The sequence below is a fragment of the Chinchilla lanigera genome, unplaced genomic scaffold (assembly GCF_000276665.1).
Source record: "Chinchilla lanigera isolate Chin_1 unplaced genomic scaffold, ChiLan1.0 scaffold00144, whole genome shotgun sequence".
In the NCBI taxonomy this organism is placed as follows: Eukaryota; Metazoa; Chordata; class Mammalia; order Rodentia; family Chinchillidae; genus Chinchilla; species Chinchilla lanigera.
In genome coordinates, this window is record NW_004955545.1 from 704,745 (window position 1) to 731,448 (window position 26,704).

Sequence of the window (26,704 nt, forward strand, 5' to 3'; positions counted from 1 at the left end):
TATAAGAAAGAAACACATTTAAATCAAAAAGAAACTCATAGACTGATAGTTAAAGGATAGAAAACAATGCTCCATGCAACAAGAACCTGGAAAAAGCAGGAGTAGCTACTCTCTTTGCAGACAAAGTGAATTTCAAGTCAAGACTAAGAGAGACAAAGAAGGTCAACACATCCTTGTAAAAGGAACAATCCAAGAGAAAGCAATAACAATCATAAATATATATGCAACAAATACCAGCACACCCAGTTACATAAAACAAATACTAACAGACATTAAAAATCAAATAAGTGCTAATACAATTATAATGGGTGTGGTGGACTGACAACTGGTGGTCAACTTGTAACACCCAGCTGAACTGAATCAGTGTGGTGCTGGATGTGGAAGGCCCACCTGAATACTGCTGCCAACAAAATAAAAAGGAGCACTTGAGGAGAAAAAGAAGAGATGCTATTAGGGAGCTGTTGGTGCTCTTGGGGCTGTCGGTTCTCTTGAAAGAGCTTGGTTTTCCTGGTATGAACTCAGCTGTTCTCATTGTTGGGGGAGCTTGGAACCTTGTGGTCACTGAGAATGGCTGTGGTTCACTTTGGGAGAGCTCTGGTGCTTACTTTGAGCATTGCTTCCTGGCTCTTGAGGGAAGATAGTGCACTGCTCAGTCTCCTGGAGAAGCTTGTTGTGCTGGCTTTCCTGATATGAATTTGGCTGTTCTCATTGTCAGAGGAGCTCAGGACATTGTTATCACTGAGTACCACTGGCTGTGGTACTTTTCAGAGGAGCTCTAGTCCCTATTTTGAATGTTGCTTCCTGGCTCCAGGGCAGATCCCTTAGCCTGCTAGGGTAAGGCCTTCCTCCCACTGGCACAGACTTTCTAGTTTCCACCACTGACCTTTGGACCTTCTTAGTGCAAATCTGTGAAACAGACCTGCATGAGGCATTGTCATGAGCTCTAGGTCTTCAGCTGGACTCATGCAGGACACTGCTGTGGGATCTAGGTCTTTAACTGGATCTTTGGGTTTTTAGTGTGTGGATGGATTTCCTGCACTCCCTTTGTATATAACTCTTTGGGTGACTATTATAAAATAATCCTATAAATTATGTGTCCTGTATTAAGTTGTTCCCCTTGCAAACCCTGACTACAACAATGGGGGACCTCAATACCCCACTGTCACAAACAAACAGATCAACTAGACAAAAAATCAACAATGAAATATCAGAACTGAACCAAACTTTTGAACAAATGGACTTAGTAGATGTCTATAGCATGTTCCACCCCATAACAACAGAATACACATTCTTCTCAGCTGCCCAAGGGATATTCTCCAAGAGATCACATACTAGCTCATAGAACATGCTTGAGTAAACATAAAGGGATTAAAACTAGTCCATGTATATTATCAAATCATAGTGCAATGAAATTGGAAAGTAATGGCAAAAGAAACCACAAAGCTACATAAACACACAGAAATTAAATAACACCCTCCTAAAAAAAAACAATGGAACTGGGTGTGATGGCATACATCTGTAATCCCAGCACTTGGGAGGCCAAGGCAGGAGGGTTACTGTGACTTCCAGGCCAGCCTGGGCTACAAATAGAGTTTAAGGTCAGCCTGAACAGCAAAGCAAAATCTTTTCTAAAAAAAGGAGGGTGGGTTACAGATGAAATTTAACAAGAAATTAGACTGTTTCTACAATTATATGATAATGCCAATACAAGGTAACAACTTCTGGGATGCAAAAGCAGTCCTATGAGGGAAATTTATAGCAGTGTTCCCATATCAGAAAAACAGAGTGAGCTCAAATAAACAACCTAATACTGTGTTCTGTTTGTGCTGTTTTTGTCTTTTTGAGAGAGTCTCGTTATGCAGTTCAGGTTAGCCTTGAGCTCACTTTGTAGCCTAAGCTGGCCTTGAACTTGCAACAATCTTCCTGTCTCAGCTTCCCGAGTACTGGGATTACAGGCATGTGCCACCATGCCTGGCAACAACCTAATGTTGAATCTCAAACTTCTAGAAAAAGAAGAGTAGGTCAAGTCCAAGTCTCGTACGTGGGAGGAAATTACAATGATCAGAGCAGAGATAAATGCAATGGAGACAAGAAAACAATACAAAGAATCAATGAATCAAAGAGCTGATTCTTTGAAAGATTAAATAAAATTGACAAACCTTAGCCAACCTTATTAAAAAGAAAAGGAAAGAAAAGACCAAACCCATGCAATTAGGAATGTAAAGGGTGAACTCACCACAGATCCCACAGAAATCTACAAGATTGTCAATACCTAATTTGGGAAACTGTGTTCTAATAAGATGGAAAACAAAGAAAAATGACAAATTCCTAGACACATATGAGTTACCAAAGGTGAATCAAGAAGATATAAAAATTCTAAATAAACTGATATCAATCAATGAAATTGAAGATGTAATTAAAAACTTACCAACAAAGAAAATCCCAGGCCCTGACAGATTCACTGCTGCTGAATTCTAAAAGAAATTTACCTGGGTGTGGTGGTGCATGCCTGTAATCCTAGCACTCAGGAGGCTGAAGCAGAGGATTGTTGCAAGTTCAAGACCAGCCTGGGCTACAAAGTGAGCTCAAGACCAGCCTGAACTGCAGAGCAAGACTCTGCCACAAAAAGACCAAAAGAAAGAAAGAAAGAAAGAAAGAAAGAAAGAAAGAAAGAAAGAAAGAAAGAAAGAAAGAAAGAAATTTAGAGAAGACCTAATTCTACTGCCTCTCAAACTCCTTAATGAAACCGAAAGGGAAGCAATACTCCCAAATTCATTCCTAGAAAACAAGCATTATCCTGATACCAAAACCAAAGAAGGATCCAATCAAAAAAGAGAACTATAGGCCAATCTCCCTAATGAACACAGACACAAAAATTCTCAATAAGATACTGGTAAACAGAATGCAGCAAATCATCATGAATATATACCATGACCAAGGAGGATTCATCCCAGGGATGCAGGGATGATTCAATATATGTAAATCAATAAATGTAATATACCATATTATGAGAATCAAGGATAAAAACTATATGATCATCTCAGATGTAGAAAAAGCATTTCATAAAGTCCAACACCTATTCATGATAAAAACTCTAGAGAAAATTAGAAGATTTTTAACTCAATCTGATAAAAGCCATTTTTAAAAATTTATTTTAAAAATAAAAGGAAAACATATTAACAAACAGACATCCATTTACAAAATAGCACAAGAACAATACAAGCAATACTGAGTTACAGACAAAGTGGTGGGAAATTAACAGTGGTTGTTGTATTACGTATTGATATCGCCAAAATAGTTTCTCAGGAAAAAGCAATTTTTTTGTGGTTTTTTTTTTTGTCTTTTTGATATAGGGTTTCGCTATACAGTTCAAGCTGGCCTTGAGCTCATTTTGTAGCACAGGCTGGTCTTGAACTCACAATGATTTTCCTGCCTCAGCCTCCCAAGTGCTGGGATTACAGGTGTACACCACTATGCCTAGCTCTAAAAGCCATTTATAACAAGCCAACAGTCAACATCATGCTAAATGGACAAAAATTGAAAGCATTCATTCTAAAATCAGGAACAAGACAAGGATGTCCACTATCACCATTCCTATTTAATATAGCTCTGGAAACATTAGCCAGAGCAATTAGACAAGAGAAAGAAATAAAAGGAATAAGGATAGGAAAGGAAGAAAATTACATAGTGAGACCCTGCCTCAAAACAACAACAAGGGGCTGGGGATTTAGCTCAGCGGCAAAGCGCCTGCCTGGCAAGTGCAAGGTCGTGAGTTCGGTTCTCGGTACCGGAGAAAAACAAAACAAAAACAAAAACAAAAAAAAACCAACAAAAATCAATAGCATTCCTATACACAAATAACAAACTCACTGAGAAATTGGAGAAACCACATCTCTTACAATAGCATCCCCCAAAATGAAATACCTAGGGATCCATCTAATGAAGGAAGTAAAAGACTTTCACAGTGAAAACTATAGTATTCTGAAAAAGGAGATTGAAAAGGATATCAGAAAATGGAAAGATATCTCTTGCTCTTGGGTAGGAAGAACCAATACAGTAAAAAATGGCCATACTTCCAAAATTGTTATACAGATTTAATGCAATCCCAATCAAAATATCAATAGCATATCTCAGAATTAGAGAAAACAATCCTAAAATCCATTTGGAACCAGAAGAGACTTAGAATAGCAAAAGCAATTCTAGGCAACAAAGGCAAGGCAGGGGGCATCACAATCTCTGACTTAAAATTACATTACACAGTTGTGATAAAAACAGAATGATACTGGTAAAAAAACAGACTCAAGGATCAGTGGAACAGATTAGAAGATGCAGAAACAACTCCAAACACACTCAGCCACCTTATCTTTGAGAAACATGCCAAACACCTTCATTGAAAGAAAGCCTCTCAGGCCAGGGATATAGCTCAGCAGCACAAGCATCTACCTGGCAAGCGCAAGATCCTGAGTTTGATTCCTGGTACCAAAAAAGAAAAAAGAAAGAAAGAAAGCCTTTCTAATAAATGGTGCTGGAAAAACTGGCTTTCTACATGCCAAAGATTAAAGCTAGACCCATATCTTTCAGCATGCACTAAGCTAATATCAAAATGGATCAAAGATCTAAATATTAAAACAAAATAAATAATATTAAAACAGAATTACTAAGTCTGCTGGAAGATAGGATAGGTAGAACTCTTGAAGACATTGGTGTAGCTAAAGACTATGAAGAAAACCCGATTGCACAGGAAATATCACAAAGAATCAACAACTGGGATCTCATCTTCTTAAAAAAATTTTTGCACAGCAAAAGAAATCACCAACAGAGTGAAGACACAACCCACAAAGTGGGGAAAAAAGTTTTGCCAGCTGTTCCTCAGACAGAGGACTACTATTTAGAATATATAAAGAACTCAAAAAAAAAAAAAAAAAAAATCAGATACCCAAATTTAAAGACCCAATCCAAAAGTGGGTATTTGAAATGAATAGACACTTCTCAGATGAGGAAATAGGAAGAGCAAATAAATATATGAAAAAATGTTCAACATCACTGGTCATTCAAGAGATGCAAATTAAAACAACTCTGAGATTCCATCTCACTCCAGAAGAAAATGACTACTATCATGAAATCAACCAATAACAAATATTGGCATGGCTCTGGGGAAAAAGAAACCCTTTTCCACACTGGTGGGAATGTAGGCTGGTCCAACCACTGTGGAAACAAATGAGTGTGGAGATTCCTCAAAAAGCTAATACAAGGGTTGGGGATTTAGCTCAGCAGCAAAGTGCCTGCCTGGCAAGCGCAAGGTCATTAGTTTGATTCTGGTACTGGAAGAAAAATAAAACAAAAACAAAAACAAAAACAAAAAATATGTGGGCTGGGGATGTAGCTCAGTGGCATAAGTGCCTGCTTGGTAAGCACAAGGTCATGAGTTCAATCCCTGGTACCGCAAAAAACCAAAAAAACCCAAAAAAACTAATACTAGAGGTCCCATTTGACCCAGCTATTGCCTTCTTATTATCTTCCCCAAAAAATTAAAAGCACCATATCACAGTGATATATGCATACCCATGTTTATAGCAACACAGATTGTAACAGCTAAATCTTTTTTTTTTTGGTTTTTCTCCGGTACTGGGAACCGAACTCACGACCTTGCGCTTGCCAGGCAGGTGCTTTGCCACTGAGCTAAATCCCCAGCCCCTGTAACAGCTAAATCTTGGAAATATCCCAAATGCCCATCAACCAATGAGTAGATAAAGATGTACTTTTTTTAATACAATAGAGTAGTAGTCCACCACAAAGAAGGATAAGTTTGAGACATTTCTAGGTAAATGAGTGCACTTTGAGACCATACTCTTATGTGAAATAAATCAGACACACGTGTAAATATCACAGTTTCTCTGGTGTGAGAAACCATAACGACCCAAATGTATAATAGATATTGTGAAATAGGAAAAATGTTCACATGAGAAAGGGAACAAGGGAAGGAGGAGGGGGAGAGGAAAGAAGAGACATAAAAAAATGGGACGGCTAAAATAGATACAAAACTTTTGTAAATAAGGAGGGGAAGAGGGGTTGAAAGGATGCTGGGGAATGGGAGAAAAGAAGCAAAATATGTCATGTACAAGTACAAATTGCCTATGATGAATATGATCATTATGTACATTTACACTGTACCAATAAAAATTTTAAAATGCAAAAAAAAAAAAAAAAGAGAAAATAGAAAGATAACCCTTGTTCCTGGGGAACTGAAGTGTAGCTCATGGGTAGAGTATATGTTTTAGTTTTTCTTTTTTGAGAGAAGGTTTCCCTATGTAATTCAGACTGGCCTTGAACTCACTCTGTAGCACAGGTTGGCCTCCCAGCAATCCTCCTGCCTCAGCCTCCTGCATGCCACCATGCTCAGCCCAGGAGTTGAGTATACATAGCAGTGCTTAGAATATGTGTCCAAGGCCCTGGCTTTGATCCCCAGAATGAAAATACATAAATTTTAAAACAAAAGAATTATCCAGGGGGCTGGGGATTTAGCTCAGCAGCACAGTGCCTGCCTGGCAAGTGCAAGGTCGTGAGCTCGATTCCCAGTACCGGAAAAAAAAAAGAATTAGGCAGCTGTAGTGGTGCATGCCTGTATTCCCAGCTACTCAGGAACCTGAAGCAAGAGGATCAAAAGTTCAAAACCAAAAAAAGGAAGGAAAAAAGAAAGAAAGAAAAAGTTCAAAAACAGCGTAGACAACTTGGCAAATGTTGTCTCAAAATAAAAGGGGCTTGGAGATGTGGCCCAGTGCTCCCTGCATTAAATCTCCACTACCACATACCTACACACAAAAAAGGATTAGCTGCAAGTGTGGGGGTAGCAATCACCAAGAAAGCTTATTAACACAGAACCAGGTATCTATGTCAGAAATTTTGATACATATATTGGAGATGGGGCTTAAAAGTTACATTTTTAACAAGTCCCATGAGATGCAAGGGGTGGTGATGATTTGTGTTCACAGACCATTTAAGAAGTCCTAGTCTATACACTATCTTCCCTTTACCCCACCAACTTCAGAGTTTACCACCTACATTAGTTCCAAGTGAATGATTCCTTCTTTGCTTTATTAATTCAAACAACTGGTTTCCCTGGTATATGATACCATGCCAGGTGCTGGATATACCAGAAATAAAATAACTTGAGTGTAACAATTAGGGCTTATATTGCAGGAATGCAGGAATCCATTTTTCTACCTTTTATCATTTCAAACCAATGGCATTTCTGTTCATCGTTATACAAGTCATTAGATTATTCTATCGGGAAGGGTTACATATTCTGCTCTCAACATACCGATTTCTCGAGCAAGAATAACACTGTTGAGGCGTATTGGCTGGGTAGATTCAGCAATGAGTACAGCTCTTTGAGAACATAAGGTGTCATTTTCATATAAAGGCTCAACAGTAACGACATCATCATGGGTGGAATGCCTGCCAGAACAAAATACTTGAGAGTATGAAATACATGGGTTACAGTTAAGCTTGCTGAAAGGCATTTCTACGGTTCTTCCATGTCACATATTATACATCAGATATACTTAAAAGACACGCTTTAAAGTCAGAACACTGCTTAGGAGCACAATTAAAATGGGAGATCGATCAGGACCTCTTGTCCATCATCTCTTATGCAAAATCTCAGAAGTGTTACATTCCTCTCTTCATATGTAAAAATAGGATTTAAATTGTGTTTCCAATGACACAGGACTTTTTCATACTCTGAGAATGACTTCCTAGTTTCTAATCCTAGAAACTAGGCTGCTCTCTAAGGTGGAAAAGTTGCTTAAATTAAGAGGTCTGAGTCCAACTCAAAATACCAAAAGAATTCATTAATAATTTTGTTTTTTTGGGGGGTTTTTTGTACTGGGAATCAAACTCAGGACCTTGCGCTTATCCGGCAGGCACTTCTGCCGCTAAGCTGTATCTCCAGCTATTAATAATTTTGAATAGGTGGAAGAAACAGCTAGGAAAAGTCCTTGCATCCTCTTGATCAGGAACTATGTACATTACACTAGGTCATCTTACAAGCCTAATTCTCTTATATTTCCTTATAAAAGATGTACTTCTTATACTAGATAAACCTTTTTTTTTTTTGAGACAAGGTCTTGCTATGTAGTTCAGGCTGGACTTGAACCCAACTATGTAGCCCAGGCTGGCCTCAGATTTATGTCAACCCTCCTGCTTCAGCCTCCCAAGTGCTGGGATTACAGGTATGTGCCACCATTCCCAGCTGCTTTTCTTAAGAGATACTAAAGGAGCTGGGCCTTGTGGGGTACACCATAATCCCAACACTATGGTAAGCTGAGGAGTGAGGATGCTAAATTTGAACCTATCCTCGGTAACTTAAGAGACCTGTCTCAAAATTAAAAATAATAAAAATGGCTAGGAATGTAGTTAGTTCAGTGTGAAGACCTTGGGTTCATTCCCCAGTACTGGAGAGATACACAGAGACAGAGAGACAGTATCTTGGAGTATCTAGGTAAGGACATAACCTATCACTGGGTCCTCTCACACTAGAAAATCATGTCTTTCCATCTTCAGTCGGGTCACTAGCCCTTGTCCTCATAGTGTAGGTGAGTACACTTGGATAAAAGGGGCTTCTGTATCAGAAACATCTCATCTCCAATGAAGGTGAATCTTCTCGTATTCCACGATGCTGACACTTCTGAGCCTGTTTCTTATGAATTCGGAGAGTAATAGTACTTACAAGACTGTAAAAAGTAAATGAGTTAATATATGCAAAGTGCTAGTTAAGAACTAACTAGCTGCTGTGCTAGGACCTTCTCACGTTCAACAGTCTGCCTCAGTGGGGACCCCAGGTCTTCCTGCTCCTGAGGAAATGTCCTCAGATCTTGGGAATTCCCTCATCCCAGCTGTTGGCACTGCAAGTCTCTCACGTTGGGGAGTCATCAGTACCGGTGGCCTCCACACAGGGCTCCCCTCTGCCAACAGCTGTTAAGACCACCTCAGCACCCCTGGTAAGAAGCGTCTCCCTCGGGGACCCACATAACCTGGTGACATCCCAGCTGAACAGGGCACACCACAGCTGAAGGAAGGGGAGGGCCCTCCAGCTCAACGCCGGGGCCTCTCCCTGCAGGACGCCGAGGGCCCGCACGGCACTCCTGGGGGTCTGAGCGGTCACCCCCACCTGGACAGTCCTGCCCCCTCACCAAACGTAGCAGCCCCGCTGGGCCTCCAGCAGGAAGGGCACCCGCCCCGGCTCCCGGCTGAAGGGCAGCAACACCTGTGGCACGTTAAGTTTGTTGGCCTGGCTTCCAAGCAACAACGGCAGGAGCAACAAAAGAACGAGTACAGGAAAGCGTAACTGCAGCCTCAACCCTCGGGCCCCCAGGGCCTCAGAGCCGGCCATGGCAACTGCCGCGTCTCGGTTCACTCTCAACCACAGCCACACTCCCAGCACCCAAGCGGGCCAATCCAAGGGCATAATGTCAGCAGGGGGCGGGGCCTCCCTCGCTCTGAATTGTGGGAATTCTTTTCGGTAACTCCCTTAGCAAGCTCAATGATAGAAATTTTAGGAACCTACCTTATTCATTCAAAGGGCTACTTTCCTAAACATGAGATGTGATAATATTATCTAAATAATAAGTAACAAGTGGGGGGAAAAAACCGAAAAACCCCAACAGTCTTCCAGCTTCAATCACTGTATACTGTGTGGCTTTTAGATTAAAAAGACATTTTTTTTTTTTTTAAAGGGGGCACTAATTTCCAGTCTGCATTGGTGTATGCCTATAAAAGGAAAAATTCCCAGTCTATAGTCTAAACGACTGGACTTTGTCAAGGGAGCGCAGTAGTTTTCACTAGGAAATCCGATTTCTCCAAGGCCAGGGTGCAGGAAATGCCAGAGACTAGCATCTCAAAGACAGCGTTAGCTCAGCGGCACAGCACCTGCCTGGCAAGGGCAAGGTCCTCAGTTCGATTCCTGATGCCAGAAGAAAAACAAAAACAAAAACAAAAAACAAAAACAAAAAAACACAATCAAAGACAGCTTTGAAAGCCATCCACTCAGTATGACCTGCTTGTAAGCAGATGTTCTGAAAGCATTTGTATTAGTTTTCTCCAAATACCCAATAGAATTTTTTCTCCCAATAGATTTTTTTTTGGTCTTTTTGAGATAAGGTCTCACTGTGCAGTTCAGGCTGGCCTTGAACTCAGTGATCCTCCTGCCTCAGCCTCCCAAATGCTGGGATTACAGGTATGTACCACGATACCCTGTGCCCCCCGCCCTAATAGACTATTAACTGAGAGGCCATCTCAGTCTACTAAAACCACATATTTATATAAGTATGTAATCAACATCATGTTGTTTAAGGAACATAAATCCATACTTGTAAGAATTTATAAAGCCAGGCATGGTGGTGGTGCATGCCTGTAATCCCAGCACTTGGGAGGCTGAGGTAGGAGGATCATTGTGAGTTGAGGCCAGCCTGGGCCACATGAGTTCAAGGCCAGCCTGAACTGCATTGTGAGACCGTCTCAAAAACGACCCCCACACACAAAAAAGAAAGAATTCATAGCCCTCAGGAGGCTCCGAATTTGAGGCCAGCCTGGGCTACATAGTGAGTTCAAGGCCAGCCTGCACTACATAGTAAAACCCTGTCTCAAAGTAACAAAAGAAAAAAAAAAAATTCACACTTGCAAAAAGAAAATGGGGTCAGGCATGGTGGCACACACCTGTAATCCCAGCACTCAGGAGGCTGAGGCAGGATAGCTACGAATTGGTTACATAGTGAGTTCAAGGCCAGCCTAGACTACACAGTGAGACTGACTCAAAAAAGACAAACGTAGTTAGCCTGAAGACACCAACGTTGAGTAAGTAACCTGTACGTGTTAGTCCATTTTACAGATGACGGCACTAATGATTTCCCAGAAGGACATATAACTGGGAACATAAGAACTGTATTTTGCTCCCCTCCCCCCTTTTAAAGAACCAGGTTTTGAAAGTAATTTTGGACCGCTTCCAAAGTGTATGCTATGTATTAAATTCTGTTGCCACCCACCAAGACCTGAAACTTCTGTAACTCCTGTAGAGAAAGAATATTTGGCTTAATATAAACAAGTCAAGTAGACCTGAGGTTAAGAGGGACTGGTTCTTTATTTCAAAAAGACACTTGTCAATATTCAGTATCAAAACAGTTGCACTACTGGTTCTTCTTTTTCTTGACTGGTCCCAGAGACCACAACAAAGGAGCATACATTTTAAGCCAATAAGCTGCAGGATGTACACCTAACAGACCTCACAGAAACCTCACCTAAAAGTGGGGGTTGGGTGGAGGAAAAAACTTCAAAAGATCAGCACACTGCCAGCCCACAGACTGTAGAGAACTCTTCACAGCCAGATGGGGTAGCCATGCACTCCAAACCTAAAGAAGCAAAATTTCAAAATAATATAAAATTTAAAAAGTTTTGTACATAAGCTATTCAAGATTTCTCCAGCACTGACTGGAGAAATACAAAGCACAATGAGATGGCACTTCTAGAGACAGCAGCTTCAGACCCAGAAAAGGGTGAGATGAATTTCATATGGCTGAATCAGTGGCAAAAACATCATTTTCCTTTTCTTTCAAAGAGGCAGGAGAGCAATTAAGTGGTCGCCTCAACATTAAGGGAGGGACACATGATCCATTCAGTGAGCATCTGGGAAAGGGACAGAAGTGGGAGAAAAATTTAGTCTCAGGGCTAGGGATGTGGCTCAGTGGTAGAGCTCTTGGCTAACATGCCTGAGTCCCTCCCTGGCTTCAATTCCCAGCATCACAAAAAAAAAAAAAAAAAAAGTCTTGGTCTCACCATCATCTTATTTTGCTCACTTCTGATGAGAAAAGTAACAAATAAAAATAAAGTTGTCCAAAGACACCTTAAAACTCAAAACCTGAGCAGCATGGTTTTTGTTTTTGGCTAACTCCTCCTGGGATCACCTTTCTGGTTTGGCTGGTACTTGGTACAGAGCTGTAAGGTTTGCCACAGTGAGTCTTTCTCTGGGCTCCATTTGGCTCTCAGGAAGGCAGGTCCATACTTCTTTTCCTCCTCTATGGAGAGAGCACTGTGCATTAGGCTGAAAAGTTACCTTCCCAAGTGAGAAAGGAATTAGATCGCTGCTTCGGAGCTGTGGAGTTACTCGGAATGTTTTACAAATGGTTGCTACAACAGAAAGTTATTACAAATGTGTACATCACAACATGCTTTTAAAGACACTTTGCATTGTGCTCACATTCCCTTAAATGTTGTTTCCAAAGGCGCTCGGCCTCTAGCCCAGCTGGAATCTCTGGGAAGAGGCAGAGACAGTTTGATGAAAAAGACAAGGGGGTGGGGTGTGGGGAGAGGACGTGGAAAGGAGAAAGCAGCCTTCCAGTTAAAGATCAGCCCTCAGTTTTGAGGTCAGCTTCGGGCAGGCTGGCCTCAGGCGGTGTCGGGGTCAAAGGGAGGAGCAGCGGCAGGGCGGGACTGGGGAGCTCTACATCTCATTCAGGTCAAGCAGAGTCTGGTCCAGCATCCTTTGTGTACAGAGGTGTTCCTCTTTGGTGCATTTCAGCTTATCTAATAGGGGTAAAGGAGAGAAGTTACAAAAAGTAAATTTCAAGGACTGCCCACTCTGAAACTTGCTCCTGTTGCAGCAGAACTGCAGACTAACAAAGCAGCTGCCTTCTCAACCACAGAAGTGAGCTATTGCATCACTGAGGTTCTGCAGGGCCTCTGGCTCCACTACTGAAGTTGCAGAGAGTTGCTGTACTTCTTGGGGGAGGGAGCTGAGGACCTTATCAACTGTTTCCTCTCCATCCCACACCCAGCCAAGGCTTCTGGCTTTCACTGAAAGAGCAGGCCTGAAGCATTAGCCATTCACGCTTCTAGGCTTGGCTCCCACAACAGGACCCTCTGAAATGGCTCACTGGAGTTCGGCCCCTGCATACAACAACGGGCACATTTCTAAGGGGAGAATCTCAACTTGCAAAGAGTACAGGAAGAGCCTCGTACACTTACAATGAGCTTTCTCCAAAAAGTAGAGGGGAAAAGAATAATCAGCGGGATGAGTAAACAAGTCTTCATGTCTAAGCCAAAGAATCCCTAAAAACAAAGCCAAGAATACTACCAAACATACACTTGTAAACAAAACCTTGAGATTGTTTTCAGAGCCATTAATTGGATGGAGCCTGTAACAGTTACTTGCAATTAAACATACAGTCAAGAAGCAAGAGGGAAAATATTAGGAAGAAACCAGGGGCTGAACATCAAGAAACATCTGCACTGCTGAGCAAGCAAACCACTGGCTGCTCTAGGGAAGGAAGGAAAATACTTAAATCTTCAACTCAGAGAAGGTGTAGGCAACACAGACCCATATTCACACCCCGCACCCTTCTCTCCCTTCCCCTTTTCTCCACCCAGTCAGAAGGACCCATCCCTGGGCCTGAAGACAAAGCAGTTACAACATATTATCAAGTCAGTTTTTTTATTGTAAAAAAAAAAATCCATGCAAGGGAATATATCCTATAGCCAGTGCACAAGTGAAAGGGTGGGAAACAGAAAATTCCCCCAAGCTTTGTCACTACAACCACTCGGGCCCCTTCCTTTGTCACCCATAATCTCTGATAAAGGGACAGAAAGGCAGTATTTAACTATTCCAACTTGACAGTGCTGTTAGGAAATCAACAGTATTCTAACTGCCCCAAGTAAAAAGCAACTCCTTTAGGGCAAAATATTAACTCTGAAAAAGACAATCAGCTTTTTGCTGGGGTCCGGGTCAGTGGTGTGAGCAGTAAGCTCGGTTTACTGGGCATCAGTGAGCCCCGCCCATCAGTCACACAGATCATGCAGCGTTAGCTTCAGCTCATTAGAAAGCAGGCGGTTTCGCTCAAGTTGGCTGTAGAGACGCTCTGCAGCAGAACGGAGAGGAGGGAAAACAAGAGAAGGAGAGGACAAAGAGGAGGAGAAAGAGAAAAAGGAAAGGTTAGTAGAGTACCAGAGGTAAACCTGAGACTTTCAGCTAGCTGGTATACATGGCATGCATCTGTAAGGCAGGATGGATGCAAGGGCTCAGACAGAGGGCAGCGGGAGCCAGCTGGTGGAAAGACCGGCAGAGGAATAAAACAAGAAATATAGTCTGTTGTGTTGACAGGATAACATTTTGAGGAAGGAAAAAATAAAACCTCCTCTCACAGAGTTTATTTCCTGGGCTAAGAAACTGAGACATGTAAAGCCGGCCAAAGCGGGGATACAGTGGCTTAGAAGAAATCCACTCACAATTAGGCTTGGAAAGAAACAACAGCTGAACATCTTTCTGTAAAAGCATTCACACTAGCATTATTATGCTCAGGAGACTGGGATAACATCTTCACCCACTAAGGGCTACACACTTTTTCTTTTCTTCCTTCTTCCCTTTCTTTTCCCTTTTTTTTTTTTTGAGACAGGGTCGTGCTGTGTAGTTCAGGCTAGCTTTGAACTTGCAGCAATCCTCCTGCCTCAGCCTCTCAAATGCTGAGATTTCAGGTGTGTGCCACCATGCTCGGCGAAATCCTACACTTTCAAAGAACCTTTTCACTTTCAAAACTGTTTGAGGGTCAGTAGTATACCCAGTCCAAAGGAAGGTCGAAGTGGTGGTGTAGACCTGTAATCCCAGCACTCGGGAGGCCGAGGCAGGAGGATTGTTGCAAGTTCTAGACCAGCCTGGGCTACAAAGTGAGCTCAAGGCCAGCCTGAACTGCACAGCAAGAGCCTGTCTCAAAAAGACAAAAAACAGAAGGAAACAAAACAAAAAACAAAGGAAGGTCGACTGCTGGCACAAGCCAACTAAGACTCTCCTGGGTTCCGCACCCTCCTTTGCAGGTAAGGGAGATCATATGAGCTAGTCTTGCCATTGAGCGGGGACAGTATGCAGGGAGGTTGGGGGAAAATATTAGCTTTCCTTCTTGTCCCAAACATGGTTGTGGTAACTAGAGCTGCATAGTTCCACCAGAAGAGAAAAGGCTAAGAGAATCACAGAAATCATGGCTGGACCTATACAAGTAAGTCCCATATTTACTTAAGCTACTGTTAAGCTTTTTCTCATATCCCAAAGCATTCCTGATACACGCAGTTTAGTGCTCAAGTCCACTGGCTTTCCCTGGATTTTCTGCTGGTACATTTTGAGGAGGAAGTAAAGCCCAAGGAATTCAAACCCATCTTAGCAGCACAGGGCTAACAGAAGCTTGGGGACAGGAAAGCCAAACTCATTCCTGGGTCTATTTCTAGTATCAGTGTCTGAAGTTAAGAAATAAATTTCTATGTTTTATAGCTTGTTTCAAAATGGTCTCAGGAACTCAACACAAAAAAGACGCTTTCTCTCCTAAAATCAGCTACATCTGTGGGCACTGCTCAGGCATCTTGGCATCTGAGCTGAGGTTTCCCCTAGTGCCACCACAAAGCTGAGAGCCAGTAAGGCCCCAACAGTACTTGTGCGTTATGCATAAAATCAAAACAGAAAGCATAACTGGGTGTGGAGGTACACACCTGTAATCCCAGCACCGAGAGGCTGAGGCAGGAGGAGGATTGCTCAGGTGTGAGCCCATCCTGGGCAACTTGACAAGATCTTGCCTCAAAACAAGAAATTAAAAACAGCTGCAATACAGTTCATTGCAAAGACTCTGGGTTCAACCCCCAGCTCCCCAGGACTGCAAGCCAACTAACCAACCAAACCCAGAAAGCCTGTATATAAAAAGAACCTGGGAAAGAATGATCAAATGTAATAGCTGTATTTTTTTTTTTTTTTTTTTTTGAGACATGGTCTTGCTATGTAGCCCAGGCTGGCCTTGAACTTGCAGCAATCCTCTTACACCTGCCTCTAAGTGCTGGGATTACAGGTGTGCACCCCCACACCCATCTTAGCTGCATTTAAGAGCAGAAATCAGGACAAATTTTTTTAGGTATTTGATCAGTGAGTTACAACCCTTGCCCTGGGACTAGCTTTTGAAATTACACTTCCCATTAAGCCAGTGACTTTGTTTGGCTTTTGTTTTTGAGACAAGGTCTTCCTATGCAGCCTAGGCTGGCCTGGAAGTTACCCTCCTCTGCGTCAGCCTCCCTAGTGCTGGGATTTGTTTTGTTTTATAAAGAGACAGGATCTCCTTATGTGGCACAGACTGGCCCCACTTCTTAAGCCCAAGTGATTCTTCTACTTCGGCCAGAACTACAGGTGCATTCCATCTGGCAAAAGCAGTGCCCTCCCCATACACCTTTTCAGTTTTGGAAACTAAGCCGAGGGCCTCACACATGCTTGGTTAACACTTTATCATGGAGCTACATCCCCAGTCCTTTTTTAAAATTTTGAGACAGGGTCTTGCTATGTTGGAGGCCTGGCTGACCTCAAGCTTGCAGTCCTGCCTCAGCTTCTTCAGCTGCTGGGATCACTGGCCTACACCACTGTGCCCAGCTAGATAGGTAGGTTTTGATTGTCGGAAGCTCTAGATATTTACTGGCCAGGGAACAGCAATACGCAGGATTGTTCTGTAAGACCAAGGACTGTCCTACCCTAAATGACCAAAGGTCACCATTGAGAGACCCAATGAAGGCTGTAAGTTCCAAAAAACCTGGGGCTGGGCCTACCTTATTCCTGGAGCATTCTTAACGAAGAGCAGGCATTCAATTTTGGAACCCTCATCATCTCAAACCCTGATGTTTTATTACATCTCATCTATATCCAAGTTAGTCTGTGTGGTTACTCTTCCTATCTTGGGAAAGAAGGGCATTATCAGGATCTTGGCCTTCCAAACAGCGCGGTCAGTGAGGGCTTTATTCCATGTAGGAAAGCAACACAAAGACAAGAGCGGAATGGGAGCATTTTATTGCCTAAATAAATCCCAGAATGCAGACTTCCTTAAAAATTGAACGAGGTCACAAAGACCAATGTGATTGTTTTCTCACCTTGACCTTGGCTATCTCTAATGACTAAAAACTCAGGATAAAATACTAGCTCATTAAAGTTCTTGGTTTCCTGGTAAGAACAAAGCAGGGCAGAACACAGCAAAGCAGAGAGTCCATTAGGTCCAGTGTTCTTTTCAGTGAGGCCCAACTAAGTTACAGAGCAATTCCACAGAGCAGTGATCTGGCCAAAAGCAGGTAAATGGAAGAAATGGTTGGGCTACACTAAGGCTGCCCAACACAACTAGGGTCAGCTGTGCTCCTCAGGTAACCCGGGTCCTGCCACGGTCTCCCATCCCAACAGTGGTCAACAAGAAAAGCAACGAGGAGCTCTCGTTACTCAGCAGCTTGTGAACTATGGAGGGGAAAAGTTCAGGGCCGAGTGCTTTGTTCCGATGTATGGCCTCAGCCTCCAGCTAGGCCAGGTAACACAGGATGGCTCCTGCGACGTACAGAGCAGGAGAGGAAGGAGTATTTCACATTCTTGGCCGCCCTGGCTCGGCCGTCTCTGCGCCCACACTAGTCCTGCCCATGGTATAAACCGGAGTGTTCAGAAATCTAACAACTCCCTTTCTCCCAATCCTCCTCTATTCTCTTCTCTTCTAAAAAGCCTTTCTCTGCACAAAACCAACTGCTCAAAATACTAAGTATCTAGAACTGCACTGTCCAATACTGTAGCTACCAGCCACATGTGGCTGATTAAATTGAAATGAACAAAAACCTAACAAAACAGCCTATCTGTCATGCCTTCATTTTCTTTCCAATACACTTTTCCCTCCCTTGACACGGCTGCCTCTTCACCTTCATGCTCAAAGTGTACCTCAAATTATGAGTACTGAATGTCTCCCTTCAGTCATCTTCCTTCCCAACCTCTGCTGAAGCTGAGAACTACTAGAAATCATCCAGCCCTGAACCTACCAAGGACCAGAACTACTTATCTTCCTCCCATCCTTCCAACCGGTTCCATGTGGCTTCCTCTCCCACAGAGGACTTTGCTCTCAACTTGTTACGTACAACTTTTTCATGGCTCTACGTGCTTCCGCACGCTAAACCACCTGCAACCCTTCTGGATTCCCAATCTCTTACATCAACCTTTCCCCTTCAAGCCTTAAGATCTTGTTTTTGTCTAGACACCTGCCACTTCTGTCAGGTATAGTTTCTCTCCCTTCTCAACTCCCCAAAGTAGGTCCCTGTGTCCTCCATACATCTTTACATCATCTTCCCAGTCTCAGAACCAGTCACTTGGACTTTCCCTCCTCACGTGCAGGGGCCAGGCACTTCAAAATGCCTATCTTCTGTGGTACTTCCCTACCACTGCCACTGTTTTGGTTCAGACCTTGATTACTCTCTCCTGGAAAACTGCACTAACCAACCCAGTACTTCCCGATGGGACATATGCTGCTGGTACTACATATGCAGAGTATGTGTACCATCCACAGGAATAGCATGTAGGTGATATATATCAGGAACTTAAAAAAAAAAAAAGCTGGGGATGTGGTTCAGTGGAAGAGCATTTGCCTAGTATGTGCAAGGCCCTGGGCTCAATCCCCAATACTGCAAAAATAAATAAATAAAATAGCTATATACATTTTAATGTACATTCAGAAAAACACCTCCACTACACACTACACAGTGAGACCCTCTCAAAAAAAAAAAAAAAAAAAAAAGAGATTTGAAGAAAATAGTATTGTGGACAGCAGCTAAATATGGCAGACACTGGTAAAAATGGTTTGCCAATGGCTGAAACTTGGGAGTCATTGTGTTTGTACATTACTTTGCTAATTTGCTACCACTCCAATATAATCTTAACTTAGCCACCAGACTGAAACTTACGTGGCATTTGTATCATAATGCATGTCTGTTTCAAAATTTCCAAGGGCATCAATGTCACTTACCAAATAAAATTAAAACCAGGGGCTGGGGATATAGCTCAGTAGCACAGCACCTGCCTGGCAAGTTTGAGGTCCCCAGTTTGATTCCTGGCACCCACACACAAATAGACGGATGGATGGATAGAAAGATAAAACCAGTCTGATTTTAGTACACATCCCCTGTCCCCTCCTCTAAATCTGCCTTTATAGCTATTGTGTCCTTCCCATGCCCACCTACGCCTTTATTACTTTGTTTCTCTTTAAAAGAATGCTCAATATCTACTGTCCCTCAGTTCAACTCTGCTCATCAAAAATCTAATCTTTTGCTGGGTGTGGTGGTGCACACTTATAATCTCAGCACTTGGGAGGCTGAGGCAGGAGGATTGCTGCAAGCTCAAGGCCAGCCTGGACTATAAGGTAAGACCCTGTTTCAAAAAGAAAACAAAACCAATTTTTTGAAACCTAAAGAAAATGAAGAGGCAAGTTGGTTTCTTTTGTTTTTTGGCAGTATTGAGGAACTGAATCAGTTATCGAGGGATTCACACATTCCAAGCAAGTGTTTTTCCACTGAACTGTATCCCAGCCCTGTTATTTTGAGACAGGCCTTACCCAAATGGCCCAGGCCAGCCTTGAATTTTGAATCCTACTACCTCAGCTTCCCTCAGCTGGGAAGCAGGCCAAGTCCTAACATGTTTATTATTTACTAAGTGTCTTCTGCCATGAGTCTTTCCTCATCATCCCCACTGTATTCTTTCCCTCCTGAACTGCCACATGGCATATTATTTGTGGCACTCGTCACACGCGATCTTTAGCTCTATGCATGTTCTTCTCTTACTAGATTCTGAGCAACTTGGAGGGATGGAGTCTCCATCTCTATTTTGGTCCCCATGTTAATACTCTACACTTAGAAAATATCAGTATATTGTGTACCAGCTAGATAAAGTCAATCTGCACCTTAATCCCAAAGGCTATGTAGATGGAAGAAATGGTATTGGTAGAAAGATCTGAATTTGATACAAGATTTAAAGTTCTAGGTTTGGAAAAACCTCTATTTGGCTGTATCTATTTAAAGGAAAAGCAACAATACTTAGATGCTTAGATGAGTGTAATGGGCAGCTCTGCTATCCAGAATGATCTTCACTGTGTAAACTGGAGTAAAAGTTTCTTTATTCCTTTTTGTGGTACTGGCAATTGGATTCAGGGCCTCTGCACTACATCCCCAGCTCTTTTTATTTTTTGAGACAGAGTTTTGTGAAGTTGTTAAATTCCCAGGCTGGGCTCAAACTTATGAGACCCCTGCTTCACTTCCCAGGATGCTAAGATTACAGGTGTGCGTCACTGCACCACCAGCTTGGAATGAATTTCCAGAATATTGATATTTAATTCCAACAGATGAACCAGAGGCACTTTTACTTGTAGAAATTTATGTATACAATCAATCATTACCCTCATGTGTATATTATTTGAAATATGCAATACTGATTTAGTTTTTCCAGTAAGTAATTTACCACTTGTGTTGTGTCTCACTAGCCCATGCTAGCAGGCAAATGATGGCGAGCCTCAAATTTGTAAGAAAGAAAATACAAAAGTGATAAGGGGGCTGGGGATTTAGCTCAGCGGCACAGTGCCTGCCTGGCAAGCGCAGGGTCGTGAGTTCAATTCCCAGTACCGGGGGGGGGGGGGGGAGTGCTAAGAATTCCACCCATTATGTTTTTCTGTGACTTGGGATGATATAATTAGTCAATTTTAACAGTAATATACTTGGGTCCGCTTAGTGCTCCGAGAATGCATTATTTGAATAACTGCTAAAGGGTAAACAGGTATTGACAGTCACTTCAATGGTCTTCCAACCTGACTGTATCAAAGGAAGACAACCTAAAGAGAATGTGAACGCTCCAGGGAAAAGATTTAAGAACTTGGTAGTGAGAGACTTGGACTATCTCATTTGGCTTAAGGACTACTATACTAGAGTTCCTGCTCCAAAGGGCCTAGGCTCCAATCAGCCAAACTTAACTTTTTTTTTGGTGATACTTGGGATGGAACCCAGGGCCTTGAACAATGTAAACAGTTGCTTTACCACTGAGCTATGCCCCCCGTCCAAGCCCCAGCCAAGTTTAAATGTCAAGAAAAAAACCAGACACACACAAAGTGGCTTTGATTATACATAAATCAGAGGAAGGGGCGCCTACGATAGCTGTTCCCCACATCACGTGCCCAAGGGCCCTTCTGAGGGACAGCAACAGCTTTGTCAATAACACAAATGCAGGGTGGCATAAAGCTTCCAGCAGCTTAACATTTTAATGTGGGGTGGGGGTGGAAAAGAATACATAAGTTGCTTTGTGACCCCCTCATCCTAATGCCTTGGGGACCAGCCAGGCTGACCCAAATGGAATCCAGAGCGAGTGGGGCGTTGGGTTCCCCGAGGAAAGGGGCAGATCCAGAACAGAAGGAGCAGAAGCGGTGACAGTTATCTGTATGAAAAAGTAAGGATATTCTGGGTAAGAAGAACTAGCATCAATCTAGATAGCAATTTGGGAGAAAGGAAGAGGAAAAAGAGGTGGCAGCAGGAATTATAAAAAAGAGAGCCAGACACTAGCCTGCAACATTTGGCTTCTTTTCAGGGTTAGTGGGAAGAAGAGGTAGATTAGCATCAGGGATCAGTGAGATCCACAGCAAACAGATGAAGTCTCCAACAACTTTTTTTGGTGCTGTTTACAACTTGGCTTGCTTCTGGGACTCAGCCTGATTTATTTCCCATCTTGGGTGTTTCCCTTGAACAATATAAATCAAATACACCCAGGAGGTCTGAATGTTGTTATGACATGTTAGGGCCCAGGTCACTTGCCCCACGGCCTTATTTTCTTAGTTGTATGGATTCTATACCTTTATCAGTATCCCTTCATTTTTTTTTGTCTTTTTGAGACTGGGGTCTCGCTATGCAGTTCAACCTTGAGCTCACTTTGTAGCCCAGGCTGGTCTCAAACTCCCAACGATCCTCCTGCCTCAGCCTTCCAAGTGCTGGGATTACAGGCGTGTGCCACCATGCCCAGCTTATCTCTTCTTAAAAAACAAGTAACTTTGGTCACAATGTGAAGACTAAAAATGCAAGGTATAAAAATTACATGTAGATCAGGGATCTACCACTCACCCAAGATTAAATGCCTCAGTAGCTTCTGCCAAACAAGTAACCAGCACCAATGCTTTAAAAATAAATGTAAAGATTCTAGTTTCCAAAGGACAAAACCAAAGCACGCTATGCATAGCCTGTACCCCCACCCACCCACAAGCCAAGAGCCCAGCCCCACTCTGCTGTCAGATAGTTACATAGAGGTCATGTCATTGAGGGCGTGGTCCAGTTCCTCGCTAATGGCCTTGTACTTCAGTTTCTGGGCATAGAGCTCATCTGGGCAGGCACAGGAACCACAGGGAGGAACGAGGGGGTCAGAGTGAAAGGTATCAGAAGCAGATGAAGAGAGGGAATCATTAGAAATAAGGAAATGTGTGACCATGTGTCTAAACACCAGAAAACGTCTATTCTGGCAGCCATGACTGGCCAGGTTCAGATCCACTGTCCCTGAGGACCAAGTACAATTCGTGATGCCCCTAATTCTTGGCAGCAAGAGTTGAGAACCTAAGCATAGTCCTGTTACCAGAGACACATACAAGGGTACCACCTCACCCAGTTAACCCAGTTCCTACCCGTGCTAACAATTTAACAAAAAATAGAAAAGGAAGAGAGTGCACACCCATAGGACACTTCTGTGTCTGAGTGTGACCCCTACTGGTGGCCCCTTTGTGCCACAGGCTGTCTCTCCAAAATCTGTCACGTCAAAGAACATCCTGCTACCAAGAGTACAGGAAGGGAGCACATCTCAAAGCTCCCAAAGCAAAAGACACCTGTCCTCATCAAAGCGGAAGCAGGTGCCAGAGTACAGGGACAGAAAGGATGTCCAGGGCACCTGCGACTGGTCAGCTCTGGGCCGTGCTAAGCCGCAGCTCCTCCCTTGGAGAAGAGTGGGCAGGACTGCCAAATGTAGCCATGGGGTGACCACATGCACCCTTGTTGCCTTCTGAAACCATGGCTTCCACTTCAACACACTAAAGACTTCGGACTAAACTGGATGTAAGTGTAGCCAGCCATTATCCCTCTCCTCAAAGAGAGAGGCGAATTCCAGAAATACTAGGTGAAGTCTATTAAAATCCAACTCAGGTTGGATCTGTTCGCCTGGCTGTGGCATAGGATGGGGCATAGCACATGTGCCAAAACACCCCCAATTCCGTTTGGTGTACAGGGAAAAGGGCTCCCAGTCCAGGGCAAGGTCTCCACTTGAACCTCCCTACCAGGCACCGTACCTTCCAAGTCATCAATTGTCTTTTCCAGTTTGGCTACTGATCTCTCGGCAAACTCAGCGCGGGTCTCCGCCTGGGGAAACACAAAATCAATCAGAATGAGGAAGATGAAGGAGAAAAGGGTCTCTCCTCTCCTTCCGACTTCTAGAACTCCAAAACCAAAGCCAGCCAGTCTAAGCCCACACAAAAGCCTTACATGCCTCTCAGCATTTTGAGTCCTTTTCTATCATCCCCTCAGCTCACCTCCTTGAGTTTATCAGTAAGAATCTTTATCTCTTCCTCATATTTGTCTTCTTTTTGGGAGTACTGTAAGAGAAGTAGAATAAAACTTTCAGAGTAGAAAGGAGTCCTACAGACAAAATCCCCTCCCTACATTCATTCTCACACTGGATATCTTGGATTTCATGTGCTGAATGATCCAAAAGTAAGACAAGGTCCCACATTTGCACAACTGGTCCTTGGATCCATCTATTTCTTTAGAGCCCTCATGCCCTCAGGATAGACTCCTCCAGAACATTTTTTTTTGTTGTTTTTGAGACAGGTTCTCCCTATGCTGTTCAGGCTAGCCTTGAACTTGCAGCAATCCTCCTGAGCTGGCTCAGAGGATTGCTGCTGCCTCCCAAATGCTGGGACTACAGGTGTGTGCCACCATACCCAGCTCTAGAACCTTTGTTTCTTTTTTGAGACAGGATCTCGCTATGTACTGCAGGCTGGCCTTGAACTCACTTATGTAGCCCAGGTTGGCTTTGAACTCACCACAATTCTCCCGCCTCAGCCTTGCGAGTGCTGGAATTACAGGCACACACCACCAGGCCTGGCCAGAACTTTTATTTTTAAAATGGACCTACGGCATCCATTCGGGACCCCTTCTGTCTCTCAGAAGCTATTCCCACTCCCCATTTCCCATTCCTTTTCTCCAATAAATTTTCCTACTCTTAATATAAATAAAATTAATCAATTAAAATAAAATGGACCTAAATGTTGATGTTATTCTTAACCTACGGAGGCATTTTTCCTTTCTCCTGCTTAGTGAGCAGGGATAGTGACACCCCAGATCCACAGCACTTAAACATTCCCCTGTGATGGTATAGAGAAGTCATTTGTCTTTGACTGCCCTTTAGGTCTCAGAGAAACATAGATTTGCTGGCCCCATCTGTTTCCTAGATGGTGTATAGCGACCCTGATAACTGCCTTTTAGCATAGCACTTTTGACCCAAGGAGCACGACTCCAGGCACTTGAGACCATGAAGCTATTTTAACAAAGGCAATCAGAGTACACAGGAATTAGCATTCAACCCAGAATCTGGATGGACAGTGAGTCGGGAGGAAGAGGACATTCTCACTGGACTACAGGGAACAAGTGTCTCTAGTCATTCATCAAGGGCAGGGCTGGGCCCAGGCCCAAAGCCTGTCACCTTCACAAACCAGCCCCTACCTTCTCCGCCTGAGCCTCAAGAGACTTGAGGTTGTTGGTGACATTCTTCAGCTCCTCCTCCAGCTCAGAACACTTACTGTGAACATTTTAAATACCGCAGGAGAGGAAAGGGGAAGAGGAAGAGAATAAAAAAAAGGGAGAGAGACACACAGAGGTGAATTGAACCTGTATGTAGAGAGCTGGAAGGCACATTGGGGAAGAGAAGGCCCTAGGTCACCTGAGCAAGCATCAACCCTCCTCCCTCTACCAGGGAACATGTCCCGAGCTAGAAGCTCTGGGCTCAGAACGTCTGGGTGCTAATAAAGAAAGAGCACTTTAGAGAAACCGCTCCCCAGAGTAAGTCCTAACTGCTACCTGAGGAGGAGGAGGGAGGGAATGCTCAACCCAACAGGCCCCAGACCACCCAGAGGGGAGGGAGAGGCCCTGAGGAGAGGCAGGGAAGCGACTAGGAGGGAGATGTGAAAGAGCGAGTAGAGGAAAGAATGGAGCATTCCATGAGGAGATGAGAAAGCACTCAACAAAACAAGTCAACCAGTGGAGGGGAGGCAGCTGCAAAACAGACAAAACCAAACAAAACCACACAACACACGGAACCTCCCTGCAGATTTAGGGTTAGTACCTTTTCTTCAGCAGCACTCAGACACTTCAGGTTCTGGTCCATCAGTCTGATCTGCTCATCCATCTCCCGGCAACGGCTGTTAGTGACAGTCACGGGGATGGCACAGGCCAGGTTGTGGGGAGGGAGAAAGGTCAAAAAGGAACACAGCAAGGAAACAAGCAGCATAATGGGAAAAAAAAAAATTTTTTTTAAATGGTAAGAAAACACCATCACAGTCATGGGATGTCATGTCCGGGGAAGGGGGACGGAAGGGAAGCACAAATGAGTATGCATCAGCGCTCACTTTGTTACACAAGGCCAGGTCACGGAGCAGTGAAGGTCTGCTCTTCCCCAAAATTCCCCAGCAGACTGGCAACATGGTAAAAACTGACCAGATCTCCAGTCAGAACAGGTGCTTCCATGTCTCAAGGAGAAAAGGACCCAGTAGGGTCCTTCCAGTACATGCACTCAGCTTTATATCCCCTCAATTTTGTGAACTTTCCCAAGAGGAAATAGCAAGCCTCATTTGTCATCTGTTACTAGTTAAGAAAGAAGCCCAAAGCCGTTCTTAGAGCCCCAAAGAAGCATTATAGGCAGATGACTCCCACCCCCAGGCCCTGTTTAACAAGGTTGAAGGAATGCTAGTTTGTTCGTATTAGTGAACGGGCTAAAGGGAAAGGGAGAGAAAGGTCTGACAAGATTTGGGGAGCAAAATACTCACGACTCTGCCAGCTCAGCTCGCTCCTCTGTGCGTTCCAAATCTCCTTCAATAATCACCAACTTACGAGCCACCTACAGGAACAGATCAGGTACACCTCAGAGAAACAAAGGAGCCATCCCCCATGACAGCGGGGGGGCCTGATGTCACTGCCGGCAGAGGACACATGCAAGGAGGCTCACCTCTTCATACTTCCTGTCTGCCTCTTCTGCAATATGTTTAGCTTCTTTAAGTTGGATCTCCTGGAGTTCCATCTTTTCTTCATCTTTTAGGGCCCGGTTTTCAATAACCTTCATACCTCTGTCAGAAACAGGATGAACTTAGCACAGATGCTCTGAGGAGTCTGTCACCAGTTTCATTCCGAGACTCAAAACTGCATCTCTGAAAGCCCATTCCTCTGTTTGCCACTTAAATGGAAATTCCAGTCTCACAGAGTTTTTTCTACTACAAATAACCCGTGCTTATGAAGACATTAAATATTTAAGTGTATTGTCTAAGAGCATAAAGTTAAAATTAAGTCTCCCTCCCCATTTCTAGTACTGCCCATCACAGATAACCTTTTAATAGTCTTTCTAAAAATGTTTTATATAGTTATATGGAAAAAAACTGCTGTTTTTCTTACTTTCTATAATTTGGACTCTACTCTGTAGTAGTACACACACAACTATCTCACTCATTTGCACACGTGCCCTATGCTAACAGAGCTCTAGCAGTGCGTTTTTTGACATGGTGTCACTATGCAGTTCAGGCTGGCCTTGAGCTCACTTTGTAGCCCAGGCTGGTATCGAACTTGCAACAATCTGCCTGCC

The 26,704-nt window shown here is 43.4% G+C and overlaps 2 protein-coding genes across 16 annotated transcripts in view; both read right to left on the minus strand.

Moving 5' to 3' along the window:
- The window catches only part of Nup210l (nucleoporin 210kDa-like), a gene marked incomplete in the record, with an annotated part of 112,499 nt that extends 103,018 nt beyond the window's left edge, over positions 1 to 9,481 (minus strand). The window contains 2 exon segments of the mRNA XM_013508241.1: positions 7,319 to 7,455; positions 9,192 to 9,481. Coding sequence (XP_013363695.1) covers positions 7,319 to 7,455; positions 9,192 to 9,466 — 412 coding nt within the window.
- A 1,634-nt stretch (positions 9,482 to 11,115) lies between these two features.
- Tpm3 (tropomyosin 3) overlaps positions 11,116 to 26,704 on the minus strand; it is a 30,721-nt gene continuing 15,132 nt past the window's right edge. For 3 of the 15 annotated variants that reach the window (XM_005411472.2, XM_005411476.2, XM_005411481.2), the window contains 6 exons: positions 26,078 to 26,195; positions 25,899 to 25,969; positions 25,199 to 25,274; positions 23,388 to 23,450; positions 23,148 to 23,217; positions 11,116 to 12,573 (listed from right to left, as the gene is read on the minus strand). In XM_005411472.2, coding sequence (XP_005411529.1) covers positions 12,491 to 12,573; positions 23,148 to 23,217; positions 23,388 to 23,450; positions 25,199 to 25,274; positions 25,899 to 25,969; positions 26,078 to 26,195 — 481 coding nt within the window. In that variant the 3' untranslated portion in view covers positions 11,116 to 12,490. Of the gene's footprint in view, positions 12,574 to 13,463; positions 13,905 to 21,055; positions 21,266 to 22,114; positions 22,198 to 23,147; positions 23,218 to 23,387; positions 23,451 to 24,579; positions 24,656 to 25,198; positions 25,275 to 25,898; positions 25,970 to 26,077; positions 26,196 to 26,704 lie in introns of those variants that run through there. The other 12 variants (XM_005411469.2, XM_005411475.2, XM_005411473.2 and 9 more) reach the window with 8 other exon arrangements.